General features: G+C 30.3%; 3 protein-coding genes across 3 annotated transcripts; 2 read left to right on the forward strand and 1 right to left on the reverse strand.

Moving 5' to 3' along the window:
* Positions 1-1,743: 1,743 nt before the first annotated feature.
* On the forward strand, positions 1,744-6,466 carry LOC107026038. The gene is made up of 2 exons (XM_015226867.2): positions 1,744-4,373; positions 6,161-6,466. The coding sequence occupies exon 1, from the start codon at positions 1,940-1,942 to the stop codon at positions 4,328-4,330; it is 2,391 nt and encodes a 796-aa protein (XP_015082353.1). The 5' UTR covers positions 1,744-1,939; the 3' UTR covers positions 4,331-4,373; positions 6,161-6,466.
* A 1,375-nt stretch (positions 6,467-7,841) lies between these two features.
* On the reverse strand, positions 7,842-12,573 carry LOC107024451 (basic leucine zipper 61). Its single transcript, XM_015225439.2, has 5 exons — positions 11,876-12,573; positions 11,187-11,277; positions 10,965-11,091; positions 10,379-10,556; positions 7,842-8,348 (listed from the first exon to the last, which is right to left on the reverse strand). Exons 1-4 carry the CDS (start codon positions 12,430-12,432, stop codon positions 10,396-10,398), a joined length of 936 nt encoding a protein of 311 aa, XP_015080925.1. The 5' UTR covers positions 12,433-12,573; the 3' UTR covers positions 7,842-8,348; positions 10,379-10,395.
* A 5,965-nt stretch (positions 12,574-18,538) lies between these two features.
* LOC107025610 (zingipain-1) lies at positions 18,539-20,483 on the forward strand. The gene is made up of 2 exons (XM_015226379.2): positions 18,539-18,976; positions 19,817-20,483. The coding sequence occupies exons 1-2, from the start codon at positions 18,544-18,546 to the stop codon at positions 20,419-20,421; spliced, it is 1,038 nt and encodes a 345-aa protein (XP_015081865.1). The 5' UTR covers positions 18,539-18,543; the 3' UTR covers positions 20,422-20,483.
* The last annotated feature ends 339 nt before the right edge of the window (positions 20,484-20,822 follow it).

Raw genomic sequence — 20,822 nt, forward strand, 5'->3', positions numbered from 1 at the left:
TATATATACATACATACATATATATATATATATATATATATATATATATATATATATATATACTATTATAAAGCGGTAACAAATAGGCACATTAATAAAAAATGCTAAAGTCTTTACCGATTTTCGTTAAGTGTTATTAGATTCAATGTCGCTAAAGACTTTAAGAATATATATAAAAAATGATAATTGCCGCTAAAATACATATTTAACGGTTATTGAGCTAATGCCATTAATTAATTGTCGTCATAGATCATTTTTTATGTAGTGTCAGGATATATATATATTGTGCATGATATAAAACGGAATAACTTATACATGAATCAGTAACACATGTATAATTAAATTCTGTATAATTAATCCTTAAATAAAATTATATACAATAATTTCCTATAATATATGTATAACTCTAACCAGATACATCAAGCACCCCTCAAGGGTGCGTTTACTTTTCTTCTTCACCACAATTGAAGGTCATTCAAAGCTTAGAATTTGCAAATTGAATATTTTGAATTATTTAGGTTTTTCAGATTGTTTGTTGTTTCAATTGATTGAACACATCAAAATGAGTTAAAAAATAAATTTGAAGTAACTTAGAAAAGATTGGAGCTAGATTTAAAATAGGGAAAAGGAATCAAGAAGACAAAAATAATTTGAAGTGATGTGTTTAAACATGGAAAAATTTTGCAATTGAAATCTGTTCCTTTCTCCATGGAACTATCGGATCTCTATTTTTTCGACTTTTAAGTTTTGAGAGATGATGGCTGAAAATGGGGAGGAAGATTCTTTTTTTGGTTAAATAAATTTTTTTATGTGTGAATAATACACTTGATATGTCGTGTTAGTAAAAAATGTCAAATAAAATAGTAAAGGTCTTTTATAAGTGCTTAGAATGAATAAGGCCTATTGTAGGTGTCTAAGTGAAAATTGATCTCAACTTTAGGTGTCAGCTGATAGATTGTGCCTATGTAATAATAAACATAATCCAAGTAAAAGTGTTAGTAAAATATCTTTTGGGCCTAGTACACTTATAAAGGGTGCTAACTAAGTGAGTCGGCCCATTAGTTAATCCAACCTTACGCCCTAATATTGTCTATATTAAGATCATTATGAATATTGAAAATGAATTCTAAATTGTCTAGAAAACGACTAGGGTTAAGGCGGAGCTGGAGTTTCTCGACCTTCAGTAATTGGAGCTGTGACTGTTGCAGGCGATGAACTTCTACAAAAAGAAAATCTGTAAGTTTCCTAACTAACGTATTACAATAACAAAAAACATCATTTTTCATGCTCCCTCATAAGAAAGAGTGATTTTACACGAGTACCGATTAATCATCTATAATCTATCGTAATCCCCAATTTTCATGCCCTCGACTTATGTCTTTAGTGAGTTTAAGATATGTTACGCCATATCTAATCACCTATATGTAATTTTCTCCATTTACATCTACCTCTCATTGGACCTATCAATGTCAATCTCTAACCGTTTTTTACGACATTCGTATTTCTTCTCTTTACATGTCTGAATCATATCAGCCTCAATTTTCACATGTTGTCTACCACTAAAACCAATCACAGCTTACCTCGTATATCTATGTTTCTATTCTTGTTACTACTAGTTTGAGACAATCATATGAATTATAAAACTTGAATTATCATATCCTTTTTTAACAAAATTCACATAAAAAAACAAATATTTTGGAATATTACTAAAAGAATAAAATGTTACAAAATTAGGACATTGTTTGAATGTTGATCCAAGCCCATTTGTAATTTTTGGAAGGAGAAGCACAATGAATAAGAAATAAAAGCACTGAACAAAATTCAAGAAAAACCCTGCTACTGTTCTTCTCGAAAAAAATTCAAAATCGTCTGAATTTGATCCTTCAAAAACCTCGATTTCTTGCTCATTCCCAAAGAAAAACTGTTCCTCTGTATAGATATGTCAAATTCCCCAATTCAAGAACCATCAATCGACGACTCTAACAACGCTGAAGAACCAGACAAAGAAAACCCAAATTCAGAGCTTCAATCGCAACCCCAAATCTTAGAACCCCTTAATCCTCAAAACCAAGAGAATCCCATCTCCAGTTTGCGAAATCAAGAGACCCCAGATGTGATTCTTGAAGAAAAAGACCTAGAAAAAGAAAACCCTCAAGTTGTTACGGCTGATGTAAATGCTGATTTTGGTTTAACTGTGGATCTACCAATTGCAGATACAGAGGTAAGTGTTACTGACCTTCGAATGATGTCGCCTAGTAATACTAACAAGCGTACTAAGCGGAAGAAGGGTAAATGCCACACAAAGAAGTTACAAGCTATTGAGAAAAAATTGCAAATGCTTAAGGAAAACCTAAAGCCTGTTCCTTTTTTCCCTTCAAAGATTCTTGATTTTGATAGGCATGAGAAGTTGCTGAGGCGTTTGGGGTTGTGGGATTTTGTACATATAGAGTTTGATAGAGATATAAGGGTGGATTTGATTGCACAGTTGATTGCTACTTATGATTCTAAGTTGAGGGCTAGTTATGTTAATGATTTTAGAATTGCGGTTAATAGGGCTGATTTAGGGCGGGCGCTTAAGCTGCCTTTGAAGAAGGACAAAGGGAGTGTTGCTGTGGTTGATGGTATGGAAGTGGATGCTGATCCATTGACTGAGGAGTCGATAAGCTTTCTTGAGAACTTTGTGTCAATTTGGGTGCTTTTGCATGAGGACGCGTGGATAATGCCTAATGAGGTGCTAAGTTGGACTAAGGCTATAAAAGATGGGCACCCTGAGAAAGTGGATTGGGCTGGATTGTTCTGGTTCATGGTGGAGAAGGAACTGACACAAGGGGACCAATTAGTGGACTGTTATTATGCTGCACATTTGCAATACTTGATAAAGTCACAGCGTGAGCAGGTGTTGTATAGTGAAGAACCAGAAAAGGTGGAGTCTGAAGCTGATGTGAAGGAGGAGGATGATTGTGGTAACGAGGACAATGCAAGAGTCGGTGGGTCAATCGAAGCTCAAGAATTGGATGGAGCTTTAGGGGAGGAACTGAGTATTGAGTTGACGTTGGGTCAGGATCTTGGCCAGAAGCAAGAGGTGAAGGATGTGGAGATGATGGATGTTGAGGAACACAAGGAAGAGAAGGAGGTGGTGGAAGAGGAAGAGAAACAGTGGCTTTTTGATGAAAGAAAAGATGCTAACGAGCCTTTGTTACAGAGATGTAAGGTGCAGGAAGCAGTGTCTTTGGATAACGATGAGGAGAAGAAAGAAAACCATGAGTTGGCAGATGAGAATGAGAATGACAATGACAACGACACTAACAATGACAATGACAATGACAATGACAATGACAATGACAATGACAATGATAATGTGAATGATGATGATGTTGAGGAAGAGGATGAAGGAGCAGAGAGGCATGAGGTTGAAGATGAATTTGATGTTATTCCTAGTAATGGTACTCTTGTTGGGGATGGGATGACAGGAAATTTACTACAAACGATGGAAAGTACACAGATTGGATTTACTTCACAGGGGCAACTTCATGATCAGTCTTCAGTTGAGCTTCTTGCTTCTAGAGATGAGATGCATACAGGTGGCCACTTTTTTGGCAGTGGAAGTAAGAGAGAGATGGAGATTGAACCTGATGTGGCTCATCATTCTCTCCATGGCAGCAGCAAGAGGTTGAGGATTGAGGGGGAATGGGACGAGAAGCCATTAGATTTTGGATCATGCATGGAGCAGATGCAGCACCTAATGATGAAGGCTAGGATGATGTATGAAGCAAAGGAACAAAATGAGGATCAATTAAACATAAACCAGCAAATTTTTCTTAGTGAAGTGCATAAAAGGGACAGCGTAATTGATCATTTGCACAAGTCTAAATGTGAGGAAATACAAAAAAGGGATGCAGATATTTGTCGTCTTGAACGGGAGCTTTTTATGATGGGAAATATATTGGATGGTTACAGGAAGGCATTGAAGGAAACCCAGAAACAGTTCTCTGAGTATAGGAAGAAATTCCAGCTGCCTGAAGAACCATACTACAAAGATGCTGGTCCTGGAGGTCTAATGTTGAGCTCTGCTGAAATGGAAAAGCTACGCCTCAAGCAAGAGGAAGAATTTCGATCCAATTGCTTGATCTTGGAACAAAAAGCAAAAGAAGCAGAGGAAGAATATGCTGGTCAGTTTGAGAATTTTATGGGTAAGGTTCAGATGCTGGATAAGAGGTTGATAGGCCTTGAGGATGTAGTGAAGGACCTCAGAAACATGAGTCCAAAAAGTAAAGTTCCAGAAAGTGAGGATAAAATTTCAGAAACTCCCGACTGCCCTGCAGATGAATGATTTGCTTTGCCAAATCTTCAGTTCCATGGTTGAAAAAATGCAGGTAAATGCAAACTTATGGTGCTTTATGTTGTCTTCTACATTGTCATGTATGATTATCTCCATGTCCCCATCCTCTGCTTTGCAATGATGCCTTATTTCAATATATTCAATCGCTGAAGGTCTTCTTTTGTTGCATTGTTCCCCTTTCCTATTATATGTTGGTCTATTTTTTCATCATTTTCTTTCACTCACCACTTTTATATTACAGTTTACATGATTATTTCAATTAGGGTAAAATATTTAGTCACTACGGATGTTGGACACTTTGAAATTGAGTATATAAAGAGAAGGAACAGTAAAGACTTGGAAATCAGATATTTCAAAATAAATTATTGGAATATTGGAACATATTTAATTATCTAGGATACATGGCCTACTCTGACTTGCATAGAGATGTCGAGGAGAAAGTTGAATAGAGTATGGTATTGTTATTTAAGATACAAGTGTTAAAACGTCACTTCAAGATCTAAAATGGAAGAATGCATAGTTGAACGTGGATTAAATTGAATATTAAACTAATAGAAAGAAAATTTTTATGGTTAGATTAGGAGATAATTCCAATTAAGTTAATGTGTCTCGTTGTTTTTGGACTAGCTAAAATGGAAAGGTCATTGTGGACAGATATTGCTTGCTACAGATGTAGTTTTTCTGAGGTTCTGCATGAGACATAACTTATTTGTTGGGCTTTTGCTCTACCATTTCCTTGTTTACCTCATCCTTCAAGTGACTACATTCGAGTGGATCTAGGCTCAGTTACTATTTCAACCCAGTCTCCCTTCATTCAACTAAGCCATGCCTACTATCTTTACAATCTCGGACCTGTACTTTGCTCTTTATTTAGGGTGAAATGTGCACTTTGTCAATGCAAAGTTTTTAAGTTATATGCATCAATTTTAACGTCCTTTTGTTTCTCTCCTTTTATTTGTATTTTAATTTTCAGTTCTTCTATTGTTGATGCTTGCTATCTGATTTTGCATTATCATTTGGGAACTCTCTTATCTTTTGGAGATTCTGATATAGGATATATAAAGCACCAAAAAGATATCTTCAAGATTTCCAAATAGGGGTATGACTTGTCCTGCATTCTGTATCTATAGTACGGGAATGAACTGTATTGTATTGGTCAATTCTCTTTGCTAAATTGAAAATTGGTTTTCTGCTGTATGATTTTGCTTTCTCGTCGTGGAGCTGTCTTTCATTTGAGATCTTAACCTTCTACATTATGAAAAATGTTTAGGATAATAAGAGAATCAACAACATAACAGCCGTCACTTATTGCCAATAGATTTTGAAAGAGAACGTCTTAGTTGTGACCATAATGTCTTATTTCTGTATCACCTCCAACAAAGAAAAGGAAGATAGAATACATCTAGTCTGTCACTTTTCCTCTCGGTGTTTCAGTGATGAAATTTCTATGAAGTGTGTGTATATTATCAATGAAATATTCGAAATTATACTTTATACTGCAGTCCTTAGTAATAATGCAGATTTGCACATCTCTAAACCATAGTTATGCCTGCTAATGCTTATAGCTCAAACTAGAACTGATGTATACCACGATGGATATGTACAGCAACATTTTTAGTAGAAGTGTTTTCTTATTGTTTGGGGATACATTACAAAAAATAAAAAAGTTACTGACTTAGCTTTTCCACGAGAAAGATCATCGACCTTAAGCATTGTCTGCATACTTCCGAGTAGACCTGTTTTGATGTTCCCTAAAGCTTGTTATCATCTGCATAACCTGCTTATCTGTATATCTGATATATTTTTCTTATGATAATGCAGGATTTTTTGCAGATGTTTAACTTACATTCGACATGGTGCTTCTTATATTACTCGCCGGAAGGTGGTGTTGTGCAAGCATTTTTGGAGAAGGCTTACTATAGCTCAGGCTGGTTTATCTATGTTTTTGTTTTGTGGCCTTCTTTGTAATATGCTTTAGAAGTTTCAAGTACTTAAAATTCCATTAGGTATTGATGGATGTTAGCTCTAATGTGATTATTGCATAGGGATGTGACTTTATTGTATGTGTTAGTTTTTGGATTTTACAATAGTATATATACCATGTAATGGTATTGACTTATTCCCCAACTCTTCAAGCTTGGTCCACTTCTCTTTGGACATGATATCTGGTTATTTACGATATATGTCTATCGGAAACAATCTCTCTACTCTACCACTGTAGGGGTAAGATATGTTTACGAGTTTCGTTTGAAAATACACTTTTTGGGCCACTTTAGTCTCTTCAGATCTTTACTTCTGAGATTATATTAGGCATGTTATTGTTGTCATCATCTCGTATCTAAATATTTACTGATACAACTTTTTTAGTGTCGCATTGGGTGGACTACTAAGATGGGTAGAGCATTTATTATCGAAAGGTTTTTTATTTTCAATTCTCTAACTCGAAACTCAATTAAGGATGAAGTAATCTCGACGCATTGATTTTTTAATAATTGGGATGGAAATTCAAAACATAGCATGTGCTTTTCATAGAATGACAAATCTGAAAGTTGAATTATTATTATTTGTTGTATTAAATGGAGTACTTCCAATTTTTAGCTCAAACTATAAATTTCAGCTGAATTATATGCATAATTTAATGTGCATGTGCTTACTCAACTTTATGAAAAAACTTTATTTTGTACATTTTTGGCTTTAAAGAATTTATCTTTTTTTTTTTGCAATACTTTTTTAACTTTTATTTTGTTTCTATATTTATATTATTGGTCCCAGTTACTAGTCACTGACAGTCAAAGGCAAATTGATGACTGACCACAAACATGGAAATTGTCACTATATAATATTTAACTCACTAATTTTTAATTATGAATTTAGAATTTAATATTCATGGAGGTTAATAAAAATGTTATATTAAATATCATACTCCTTTAGTCTCATTTTAATCGTCACTTTAAACTATATCTTGTATTATCACTTTTCTTTTATAAGCATAGAAAAAGTTAAAACGATAACTAAAATGAAACTGAGAGAGTATTTACATATTAAGAGTGGATCATAATAAAAGCAAAAAATACGAAGAATATTTATTCACACCGAGTGTTTACATCAAATTATGTAATTTTCATTATTATGTGATTTAATAAAGTAAAACATATGTTAATTAATAATGATTAAGTAAAATAAACTATAAATTTAAACACATAGCATGCATATAGTGTTTGACTATGAATATGAACTGAAGTTATATTCAAATTTTTGTGAATAATTTAGAGGGAAAAGAATCTTTTGGTGTTTTAAATTCGAAATTTCACTTGAAGTTGATTTATTATGACCAAATGTGTTTTCTAGAGTTCCACTCCGATAAACACCCCCTAGGGTTTCATATATTTATCAAGAACCTTCCTCTCCTCAGTAACAATACACTCGATATAATCTTACACAAAAATCTCAACATAACAACAAGTATTAGATAGAAAAATGCTATGTAACATTAGAATGCATAGTAAAGATTCATACGACCGATTTCAACTAATTCGAAACTTAAATTTCAAATACAATAAAATGAAAGAAATATTTACATTTACCAAGATAATACAAGATAAAAAAATAATAACCACCACTCACAAGAAAAGACACTGATTAAAAAACAAAAGTGCCATAACCCTGACATCAAACAGCTAACTGACAAGTCACAATCTTCAATACAAAGAACTCCACATGCCCCCTTCCAACAATAAAATTTTTTGAAAGTAGTTCATAGAAATATTTTTTTTAATTAAAAAAAATAGAGAAATTAATAATTGAAAAATAAAAATAATAAGACACCCATCCCTAAGCAAAAAAATAAATAAATTTAAATTGTTTATATGGACCCCTAGAAATTGAGTGATCAATGCAAGAATTCAAGTGACCTTATCTTTGTCCCCTCCATAATAAGAAACTTTCTTGGTAGGTCCAAATACCACATGAATCTGCTTAGTGCTTCTCCTCAAGCTACATTCTTTTTATCCTGTATACAAATAATGGGGCAATTAGGGTTCGGGGAAGGATCGCATTAGGGTTCGGGAAAGAATCGCATCTTCAAAAATGTAATACAGATAATTTATCGTAATACAACTGATTTTATGACTCAAACTTATGACATATGGTAGATGAGTTTATGATTATTCTACTACTTCTCTTCTTATGCATTAGTTAGTACTCCATCCGTCCGACATTGTTTGTTATGTTACGTTTTTCGAAAGTCAATTTGATTAATTTTAAAAGTTAAATTAGATCGTATTAATTTGATATTTTAAACAAAAAAATTAGATATTCTAAAACTATATGAAAAGTACTATAAATTGTAATTTTTTGCATATTAATATGACGAAAAAATATATTTTAAAATGTTATTTAAATTTTTTATAATTTAACTCTAAAAATACAAATCATAGCAAATAATACCGACTGAGAGAATATTAAAATAAGATATAAAAATCTTTCTTTTCATGGAAATTATTGTTTTCCATAAGGTAGAGTCATCTACAATTATTTCATAGATTAGGATTGACCATCATTGGTATCTTTATTACTATTATATACTATTAATTATGACATTACTATTTGTTTGTACCAATTTTGGTACCCTCCCCCCACTCTCCCACCCCTACTATTTATTGCTATTCTCAACAATATGGTAAGTATTTTTTTTAACACACTAATCTGATTAATTTAGATTTATATTATTTAGGGAAAAGGGTCTGATATACCCCTCAACTTTGTCATTTAGAGCTGATATACCCCTTGTTATGAAAGTGGCTCATATATACCCCTATTTGTAAACAAATGGCTCATATATACCCCTACTTGTAAACAAATGGCTCACATATACCCTTTTCCTCTAACGGAAATGAAAAAAATAATAATTTTAATCTAAATTTTTATTATTCTTTTCTAAAAAATTATAATCCCATATGAGTAAATTTAATCCTCGTCAAACATATTTTTTTTGACTTTTTTTGGTTTCAATGACTAATTTATAATTATTATTTTGATAATCAAATTTATTTATGTTTCACTAATATTCTTGTAAAACTTATTGTAGATGACCAAATTTTTTCTTCGAATACGAAATTAAATTACAATACACACAAAAAAAATAGTTTAAATTTTTTTCCTTTAAACTAAGGAATGAAAGAAAAAAACAAAATAAGAATAAGAAACTCAAATAATTATAATAAAAGAAGTCAAAAAATAATTTATGTATGAAAAAAATTAAAATATACCTTGAACTTTGATAGAAGAATCATATATACTCCTAAATAATTTTTTAAAAAAAATTAGAAGTAATAAATATAAATTTAAAACTAATTTTTTAACTTCCGTTAAATGAAGGGTATATGTGAGCCATTTTGTAACGGCAGGGGTATATGTGAGCCGTTTGTATAACGGTAAGGGCATATATGAGCCACTTTTATAACGAGGGGTATATCAGCTCCAAATGACAAAGTTGAGGGGTATATCAGACCCTTTTCCCTATTATTTATGATAAAAAAAATTATTTCTAGAGAGCTTAAACTCGAGGTTATTAGCTAATTAAGAGTGAAGAGAAACTCATCCATCACATTGGACCGTTGATGGTAACCATGGATAAAAGTCTATCTTAAACACTGATCTGACTAATTTAGATTTATATCATCTATGGTAAGTTTTTTTATATTTCTAGAGAGCTCAAACTCGAGGTCATTAGCTAATTAAGAGTGAAGAGAAACTCATCCATCACATTGGACCGTTGATGGTAACCATGGATAAAAGTCTATCTTAGGCGAAGGGTGGTGAGATGCACATTCTCCGCCAGGAAATTATGTAGTATACATATGAAACAATCTTTTTACAGAGATAAGGTTTGAATATATTTTATCATTTCCGATCCAAATTTTATAGGATATTTTGTTATTGTTATTATTGTAGAGGTTAAATAAGTATTAGCTAGCACCTTTTGATAAATTTTCTGACTCCGCCACTAACGATAACATGAAATAACAACAAAAAGTGTACCTATAGCTGAAAAATGATCAGTTGACAAGCTGTTCTTTTTTCTCAGAGCCATTAACATCTTGTTGTGTCTTTATTGAATGATCATCATCATCATCATCATTTTCCATCTTCTTTAAGTTCTGTTGGTAATATATTTCCCTTAACCTCTCTATTTCTCTCTTCAATGCTTCTTGATGAGCTATATTCCCACACACAAAAAATATAAAAAATTAGCAACGAACAAAATTTTGTAATTGAACTAACAATAAAAATCACATGTTAATTTCGAATTATACGAAAATTCAATTAGCTACAAGCTATTTAGCGGGAGATTACCAATAAATTTTAGCTAATTAATTTCATGTTTTCTAGTAATGAAAAACATAACATTATATTCAACAATCAAAAATAATTGACTATCAGTTAAACATCTTTCATCGAAAAATTATACTGTCTATACAAATTGAAAACTACTACCACTACTTTTTAAAATATACATGTAGAATTAGGACTAGGAGGTATTAAAATAATTAATGAAGAGTACAAAAGAAGCTACATATATATATTATAATAAATAGTTGAGTGAAAAAGAAGTATAATTTTTTACCATCTTTAAATATTTTATCTTGGGCAAGAGCTGCAATTCTTTGCTTAAGAACACTATTATCAACATTTAGAACCAAACGTTGATGGTCCAAAAATGCAACTCTTGGTGATAATACTGAAACTTCAGCCTTCATAAAACCAAAATAAATTAATTAATTAACAAAAATTAAACAACTTTTCATCTCATTAATTACTATAGAAAATAAAATTTTATTTTGCTTACTTGAAGTGTAGTAACGCTACGTTCTAGCTCTGATATGTACTGTAATTTTCTCACCCTTGACCTTTGTGCTGATTGTCTATTTGCCAAAATCCTATATTAATACCAATAATTCAAAACAAAAATATCATTATTATTACCAAATAATTATATAAATTCTACAATTTTCTTACACATTATAGTATAGTTTTACTATTATACTATATTAAGATAAGAAATTTAATTTCATATAATGTGCACTTGCTCTGAATTTTGGAATCAAATAATGCTGGTGTTGTATTAATGAACTACTATCTTCGTTTAATTTTATATGTCATTTTTCGGATTTCAAGAGTCAAACAAGTCTATTTTTTATCGTAAATTTTTCATCGATCTTATAAACATTTTGAATTATCAATTATTGTAACTCATAGTACTTTTTACGTAGCTTACAAATATATAAATTTCATTTCAAAAAAATTAAAGATTCCATGCGCAAATTTTGAATCAAACTTTAACTGTTTGACTCTCACAATACAAAATATGTCATATAAATTGAAACAGATGGAGTAAGATTTATGTGTAAGATTTATGTAAAAAGCAACTAAGTTAATACTTGTACTATCATAATTGTATAGACTAATTCTTATTATCATGATAGTCGAGTGACTATATGAAAAATCAACTGTAACTACGTGAAGGAATAATTTTACCTTTTAATTCTCTTCGGATCGACAATTTTTTCGCTAGAATTTTCAACATGGTCATCATGATCAGCAGCAGCATTTTGTTCATTATCAGATTTGCATGAACTTTCAACTTCTTCAGGTTCAATCTTAAGTTGTTGTTGTTGTTGCTCCTCCTCTACATGTAATATCAATTTCTTTTCTTCGTAATTAATACTGTTATGATCCGATGGGGACGAAGGAATGGAGTTGTGTTCGTTATTATTTGCAATGTCTTCATTATTAAACATCGACATAAGTTGGTCATCGTCGAATCGATCAAATTCCGTGCGAGTACCGGAACTCGATAGCCTAATGATTCGGCATTCTTCAACCATAGGTGCTTCGAGAAACGCGATGGAATCGCTAATGGATCTTCGATGAGACCCTCGTTTCGATGATGAGAAATCGAGAAATTCATCTACCCATGACGGGTTGTTCTGATGATGATGATGACTGATAGTAGTGGTTTCGATTTTTTGATGCGGTGAAAAATCAGGCCAATTTTGAGTCATGTTTGGTGCTCTAGGAGGTAAATGTGCCATTTTGGATTTTGAAATTGAAAGACAAAAATACTCGAAACTAGAAATGTGAATTGGATGTGTGATTTATATATATAGTGAAAGGGAATAGAAAAAAAGAACATAAAAACTAGCACAAGGACATGGTGGTGATGATTATCAACATTATGATATACATATTTTTTATTTTTAACCTATGGTTTTTTTTCTTTTTTTTTTGGTGTGGGGGGGGGGGGGGCACATGGGAAGATTGGGACAGCTATCTACAGCTGGTTAGAGAGGTTGAGTCTCAATGGTATTACTGGAAAGTAGCAGTAGTTTAATGTAGAGGAATCAGAGACCACGTGCCCTTGTGACCATGCCTTTAAAAAAAATTTCGAAAATAATTTCTCTATTTTTTCAAAATTAATCGAATTAGAAAATTATAATTATACTGAATTTGTTATTATCGTTAAACTATATCAGTATAGTCTTTAACATTATCCTCTCTTTTTTTAATAACTTGAATAAAGTCTCTTTATTGTTACAAGCTATTGTTGCATAGGACCCATAAGATCTATAATAATTTTGTATGTTTAAGGATTAGACAGATGAAATTAAGGATATTTCGGTTGGTTAATGAAATGAACTTGAACAAAAAAAATTTCAGTAATATTACAAAATTAAGTATTATTATCTCTCATTTTATATTATTTAATTTTTGTTGATTTTATACATTTTTTAACATTCGACTGTAGTGTTAGTACATATAAATAAAGTGTCATACATAAGAGCAGAGTTACAATAGTCGAAGGGGGTTCGATCGAATCCACTGATTTTTTCCTAGATTCTATATTTGTGTTAAATTATGAAGTAGAACGTGTGTGTTTTTTCCAGTAATATTACAAAATTAAGTATTATTATCTCTCGTTTTGTATTATTTAATTTTTGTTGATTTGATACATTTTTTAACATTCGACTGTAGTGTTAGTACATATAAATAAAGTGTCATACACAGGAGCAGAGTTACAATAATCGAAAGGGATTCGATCGAATCCACTGATTTTTTCCTAGATTCTATATTTGTTTTAAATTATGAAGTAGAACGTATATATATCTATATATATCCTGCGAAGTATAACAACATTGAAACATTTGACATATATATATATATATATATATATATGTATTTCCTGCGAAGTATAACAACATTGAAACATTTGATCTAGTGGTCATTGTACACCCAACGAAGTTGTTTGTACTTGCGAAATGTGTGTTTATATAAAAATAAAAAATAAAAAAATTTAAATACGTTATAGCTCAATGTATAAAAAAATTAAAAATAATTGCTAAATAAAAAAAGTAATAATTTAAATCGTTATTATTTTTAAAAATTTAAAATCCACCAACATAAAATCGTATTTTCGCCTTTGACCATACACGTGCTATTGAACACCGTCTGATTGACTTGGATGGTCAATCAGAGAGTTGCATGAACTTTAGGGGTATGATATTAATCAAAAATAAATCAATCCAATATTCACCATGTGAAAATCATCATGTCCCTTTAGAATTGTACAGTACCTCTGTACTATACTTTCTTAGAACATATTATTTTCAATTTGTCTTAAATAAATTGAACATAACATATTATCAATATCCTAAATTTTATTTAGATACTCAAATTATTATAAAAGAAAATTCTTTGAATAATATATACTTTATCTTCAATTTTGAGACTGTGGATTTTGATTACTAAGTGGAGGAAAATTAAAGAAGGTGAAAGCTTCAAGGAAGAGGTAAAAAAAAGGACAATTAAATTATGATTTGTTCCAATTAAGCACTTAAATACATGATAAATATTATAATTCACTTATGAAAAAACTTTTGTGCATATATTTAAATGTAAATAACTTAGATAAGTTAATTTATTTAAATTATGTCAACTTCTTTAATTATATGCATTTGTTTTAATAAGCTATGAAATCTCAAACATGTTCCATTTGTGTATAATTAAAAAGAGATAAGGAATTTCACATTGCACAAAGAATTTTCTAAAATTTGAACCGAAATAAAAATATTTATCAAGTGTTCAAATATACAATTAGACAAGTCATTTGAGTATCCTTTATTAGTTACTTGTTCACTTACTAAATTAATCTAAAATTATTTTTTTTTAAATATCATTTTATCCCGACAATTAATAATCTTCGGAAGCCTACACAACTTAAGAAATTCCAAAGATTTTTTTTCCTTCAAAAAGTTTATAACTATTTTATATATATTCCAATACTATTTATTCATATGTCTTATGCTATAAAGCATATTTTTCATAAACTATCTTGATGTTTATTAATACTGATAATAGAATAATAGATAAACTAATAAATTGACCTCTTATTCAGAATTTTCACAGTACCATATAAAATGAAAAATAATCAATTAATATGAAACGAAGAAAGTATTATTTTACAAAACAGATTAAATTGTATTCATACAAAATGCAAAAAAATATTTCTGTTTATTAGATACCGGTATTATATATACGCAGGGGAATTTTTCTTTAAAAGGATGGCCAATAATGAAAAGACATGATATAATTTTAATAAGAGGACTCTTTGCTTATAAACCATGTAAAATAAAATAAAATAAAATAAAACTGAAAACACAAGCATACTCACAATTGTATATTATTTCTAAGAGGCCATGCTCATCTTGTTGGGCTTGAGTGGAATTCAATTCTTAATAAAACATTACAATATTAATTAATTAATAATTTGATGATAATTGTTTTAAGATCATACAAATAGAAAAAGAGCTTTATTTTCTCGGGGGACGCTTAATATATAATATGTTCAAGTTTAATTCAACCTAAGAAATTAGCTTATGACGTGCAAGTCTAATACATTCAATATTAAATATATATTTGAGAATAAATAATATTATATGAGACCAAAAATTGAACAAATCAGAAATATTGTATAGATCGAGCTAATAAAATTAGCTCATGAAATATTACTCGTCCGGCCTATTAAGTTTGAGTGAACAATTCACTAATTACTCAATTGAGCCCATATAAATGTTAAAAAGAGAAAATAATGTTTAAGTTCTTTTTGTTTTTAAAAAATGAAAACTTAATAAAAATTAAACGAATTGAGTTGTAACTCAGTTATTTAGTTTGTATGACTAATTCGTTTGATTGAACTTTAGCCATACGCCTATGAACTTGACGCAAAACTAACTAAAATCGGACAAAAACGACTAAAGTTTAGGCAAACAAGGTTGAACTTCAATCTATGTGTCTAAAATTTTTTGTACTTCAAATAAACATGTCTGAATTTTAGTTATATATCTAAAGTTATCATAAACAAAAAAAAAAATTTTGGTTTTTCACACGATGTCCGATACCTACATTAGAGTCCAACTAAATTCAGATTCACACTGAAAAGTATAGAAAAAAATAAACATGCAAGAATATAAATTTAATTAGTATATAACTTAAATAGTGACACCAAACTCAAATATATACATGCATGTCACCTCCAAATAACTTTGATTCACTCGATCAATTTTAACTCAATTCCGCTCGATTCACACATATAACTCCCTCATAACACTAAACCAACTCATGAATTATCACACAAAGAAAACAAACATAGAGCACATGAGTAAACACTATCAAAAAATGATACTAAGAAAAGAACATCTCATTGTATCAATCAATGTGGTGAGTGGTGAGACTTGACAAAACGAGTATGATGAGGAAAATGGATAGGTGCATGGGAATAGAGGGAAGTTAGAATGTGGAAGATGAGCTGTGGGAGAAAAGGGAAAGGCATGTGAATGGTTTGTGCACGCCACCTTATTCTTTCTATTACTTTGTCTCCAAACTAACTTCACATGTAGGACATCTCACCTTTTTCTCCCCACTATATATATAGAGAGAAAAATCATGATCGAAGAATATGGTGCGGTATATGAAGTTATTTACACTTTGGATTAAAGATTATGGATTTGAATATATGAAAAAATTCTTGATAGGAAGTGGTTTCTCCTAAATGAGGCCTTATATAGCGTGAATTTGAAATAGTCGAGCTTTAATGTGTGCATTATATTACACCAGATGAGAAATTGAAAAATAAAAATTTGTATATAGTATTCAATTTGTTTTCATTTATATAATGTAGTTTGACATGAAACGGGATTAATGAGAAAGAAAGAAAGACTTTTGAAATATGTGGTGTTAAATAAGTTATTGATAGTTCTGTATATCAGTTCATTAAGAGTGAAATGGTCATTTTAAAATTAAATTATATATCATTTTATTTAGGACCGATTAAAAATGAAAGTGAATCATATTGTATGCAATTTTTCCATCTCCAATTTGAACTTTTTGTCATTTAATATTTTGAGGGGTTCACCAATCATTATGATTAACAAAAAAGTTAGTTTAACTTTTGTACTTAAACCGACATTGAATTTTTAATAACAATTGGGTCGCCAACACTTCAACTTTAAGCAACTGCTAATTAATGATTAAAGTTTTTCCTTTCTTAAATTGCATATGTTAAGATAGTTTAATAGTCATGATCCTTTGATTCGAATCATGATTTGCTTCTTCACAAACTTATTTGATTATGAGATCGCTTCAGATTCGTTATATTTAATTTCATTTTATTTTAAAATTGACGGTTAATTTTAAAATAATATATGAAATCATCTAACGAATTGACTTAAACGCCATATTGTGCGATGTTCAAACTCTGCATCTGTTCTAATATGTTCGCAACATAATAATTTAGCAAAATCTAATACAATATTAGAGCAATTTCCAGTATAGTTACCAAATCATATTGTTACGAGTTCAAATCACAATAAATTCTTGACTATTAGTAATGTCCAATTCGATCTTTTTTCCTCTTACTTCACTTAAAAAAAGTTCAAATTACGGGTTTAAAATTACATATTGCGGCAATCAGTAATTTCCGCAATTTGATATTATGACAGTCGCAAAAATCTCTGTTGTTAGGTCTGCCACAATTAAATTGCAGGGGTTTTTCACCAGTCCTTGTTACTAGTAGCAAGGGGTTATTTGCGGGGGGTTTTGAATCCCCCAAATTAATATCACTAAACCTGTACTTCATATTCTGGGAATCAAAACCCCAACAATTTGTGAATTTGTGAATCTGGGAGTCAGGAACCCCCGCAATTTATGAATCACATTAAAATTAACAATCTCCTGTAATTCATGAACAATGTAAACTTTTTATAATATTCTGCTAGTTCTATTAATATTTTTTGTAGTGTGTTATGATGTGAAAAAAAGAGTAAATAAAAAGATAGGGGGTATCTACTAAGGGATTGGTGAGTCAATATGATTACTGACTATGTTGCTCAGACTCTTCGCATATCATATATAACTGTATCGAATTCTCTAAAAATACAATATTTTAAAAAAAATTATACATACATATCGCCATTTATAAAAAGTCGAGCAACATAGATTAATGGTCCAGCTTAAGCAGAATATCCAATTGGATCGGATCTTTATGTCCTCATCTCACCTGAACTCAAGATTTTCTAGCATATGTTTGGAATATTATTTGGCCCATTTGCGTTATTACTATAATAATAATAATAATAATAATAATACTAAAATATTGTTATTTGTTACTAGATCTTGATCTCTGCTAAACATAAAATTGAAAAATAATTAAATGAATGTAAAAGAATCACAGTAAAAAAAAATGAAAAATTCTTGGTGTCCTTGCATGCTAATTAACCTCAATTTGGTTTATACTGTTCACTTGATAATTCAGGTTTACGTCGTGTAAGATTTAATTAAAAAAATATGATTTTTTAAATTTAAATTTAAAATTTTAATTAAAATTAAGGACATCATTTCACATTTCATATTTATCGAATATGAAAGAATTAGTCCACTATTCAAATCCACCTTATTATAAACACAAGACGTAAACGTAAAAGACTAAACACAAACAAATTAAACAATAAACCAAACCATGCAAATAACATGAACAAAAAGAAAAAAACTTATCAAATAATTACGTATACGATTAACAATCATCTCATCAACATAATGTTATTTGATGTACAAATTAATCTCATAATAATTAAACAACCAATACTCAATCTATGGCAATTATGAAGCCATCTTATATTACTTTTTCAAAATTTATGCTATTAATTTTCTTAACCTTATGTTATGTCACAAATGCAAGTCAAGATGATCCAATAATTCTCAATAGGTACCAAAATTGGGTCAAAAAATACAGAAGAAAATACCAAAATGAAGCTGAATGGAATATGAGATTTGGAATTTATCAATCAAATATTCAATTCATTGATTTCTTCAATTCTCTAAACCTTTCTTACACCCTTACTGATAATGTTTTTGCAGATATGACAAATCGAGAATTTAATTCTATTTATTTAGGTTACGAAAAACCAATGCAGGAACAAAAAGACATTAATAATGTTACGTCGTATGATACATCCACGTTACCGGTTGGTGTTGATTGGAGGAAGGATGGGGTTGTTACACCAATCAAGGATCAAAAAAGTTGTGGTACGTAACAACCAACATAAAAATTATATTATGAGAGCGTGTTTGGGTAAACTTATAAGTTGAGGGGTATTTTCTTCGTATCAAATGACTTATTTGCTAATTTTTCATCGAATCAGATTACCGAAAAAATAAAGATGGAAAACAAATTTTCACTGAAAAAGTGTGAGACTTCCTAATTTTTCCATATGAAATAATTGTTATTTTTTTTCTTTCAGATCGATTCAATCAAAATATGTGCGAAAATAACTGCACTAAATATTTAGTGATCGTTACACCATTCAATACCAACTAATAATTATTTTTAGTTTCAGAATATCCATCCAAACATATACTCCTTCGTCCGTCCATTTTTAATTGTCATATTGTGTTTTTCGAAAGTCAATTTAACTAATTTTTAAAGTTAAATTAGATTACATTAATTTTATATTTCAATATTCAAAAATTACACGAAAAGTACTATAAATTACAATTTTTTTCATATTAATATGATTAAAAAATACATCGTAAACTATTAATCAAAGTTCTTATCGTTTTGACTCTAAAAAAGAAAATCATAACAAGTAAAAGTAGACAGATAGAAGAATTACTTATTTCCTTTATAGAATTAGATTAACAACTATTTCCGATCAGCTAATCCAAACGGGCCGGGCTCTATCAGGGGCAGAGCCAACATGTCTTTTGGGGTTCATCCGAATCCCCTTTCGCGGAAAATATTACCATATATACATGATCGAAATTATTTTTTAGATGTATATAAATAGATGTTGAACCCCCTTCGACTAGTTCATATGTTTACTCCTTCAAATTCTAGCTCCGCCACTGAGCTCTATTACAATGCAGGAAGTTGTTGGGCATTTTCAGCAGTAGCAGCAATAGAGGGCATCAACAAGATCAAAACAGGAAAACTTGTGTCACTATCAGAACAACAACTAATGGATTGCGATGTTTACTCAGACAATCAAGGATGTAAAGGAGGATTTATGGAAAGTGCATTTGATTACATAATGGAAAATGGTGGAATTACAACTTCAAAAAATTATCCATACATAGGAAAAGAACAAAAGTGTAACACAAAAAAAGCAAAACAACATGAAGTTAGAATAAGTAATTATGAAAAAGTACCACCAAATGAGGAATCACTTCAAGTTGCAATTAACAGACAACCAATATCAGTGGCTATTGATGCAAGTGGCTATAATTTTCAATTATACTCTAGAGGGGTATTTTCTGGCTATTGTGGAAATATGTTAAATCATGCTGTGACATTAATTGGCTATGATGTGGAAGAAAATAATGGTGAGAAATATTGGATAGTAAAAAATTCATGGGGTACTATGTGGGGTGAAAGTGGTTATATGAAAATTAAGAGGGGGGCAAGTGATAATGGAGGAATGTGTGGTATTGCTATGCAAGCTAGTTACCCTCTTATGGAGGAATGTGTATAAATAAGTCATAATATGTGCATAAATAAGTCATCATAATAAAAGATTTGAATAATTGTGATTAATTAGAAAGTTGTAAAATGTTATTCTAAATTTTTAATTAAGAATCAAAATTGATTATGTATATACTATGACCAACAAGTAATCCAACTTTTCTTTGTATTAATGGTTGATTTCGAAGGAACAGATATCTCAAAAGAAAGTATTTAAGACTTTCTCTGATTAAGAAGGAACAATTAAATTTGATGCAAGGTCACAAGGCAAAATAGGTCGATTGATTCCCTTTTCCATGCAAGAGTTGGGCACGCGAAATAGACAAGAGGTATTATAAAACTAGTCAATATTTATAGATATAAATTACTTGTTGGAGATTGAAAACTTTGATACCCCAGTCGTTAATATTT

The sequence above is a fragment of the Solanum pennellii genome, chromosome 7 (genome assembly GCF_001406875.1).
Source record: "Solanum pennellii chromosome 7, SPENNV200".
NCBI lineage: Eukaryota > Viridiplantae > Streptophyta > Magnoliopsida > Solanales > Solanaceae > Solanum > Solanum pennellii.

Excerpts from the sequence above, each read along its gene's own strand:
- LOC107025610 (XM_015226379.2), top strand. The coding sequence starts at position 18,544 with ATGGCAATTATGAAGCCATCTTATATTACTTTTTCAAAATTTATGCTA. Across the intron at positions 18,977-19,816 it reads CAAGGATCAAAAAAGTTGTG|GAAGTTGTTGGGCATTTTCA; the intron begins GTACGTAACAAC and ends ATTACAATGCAG.
- LOC107024451 (XM_015225439.2), bottom strand. The coding sequence starts at position 12,432 with ATGGCACATTTACCTCCTAGAGCACCAAACATGACTCAAAATTGGCCT. Across the intron at positions 11,278-11,875 it reads GATCCGAAGAGAATTAAAAG|GATTTTGGCAAATAGACAAT; the intron begins GTAAAATTATTC and ends GTATTAATATAG. Across the intron at positions 11,092-11,186 it reads GTAGCGTTACTACACTTCAA|GCTGAAGTTTCAGTATTATC; the intron begins GTAAGCAAAATA and ends GGTTTTATGAAG.
- LOC107026038 (XM_015226867.2), top strand. The coding sequence starts at position 1,940 with ATGTCAAATTCCCCAATTCAAGAACCATCAATCGACGACTCTAACAAC.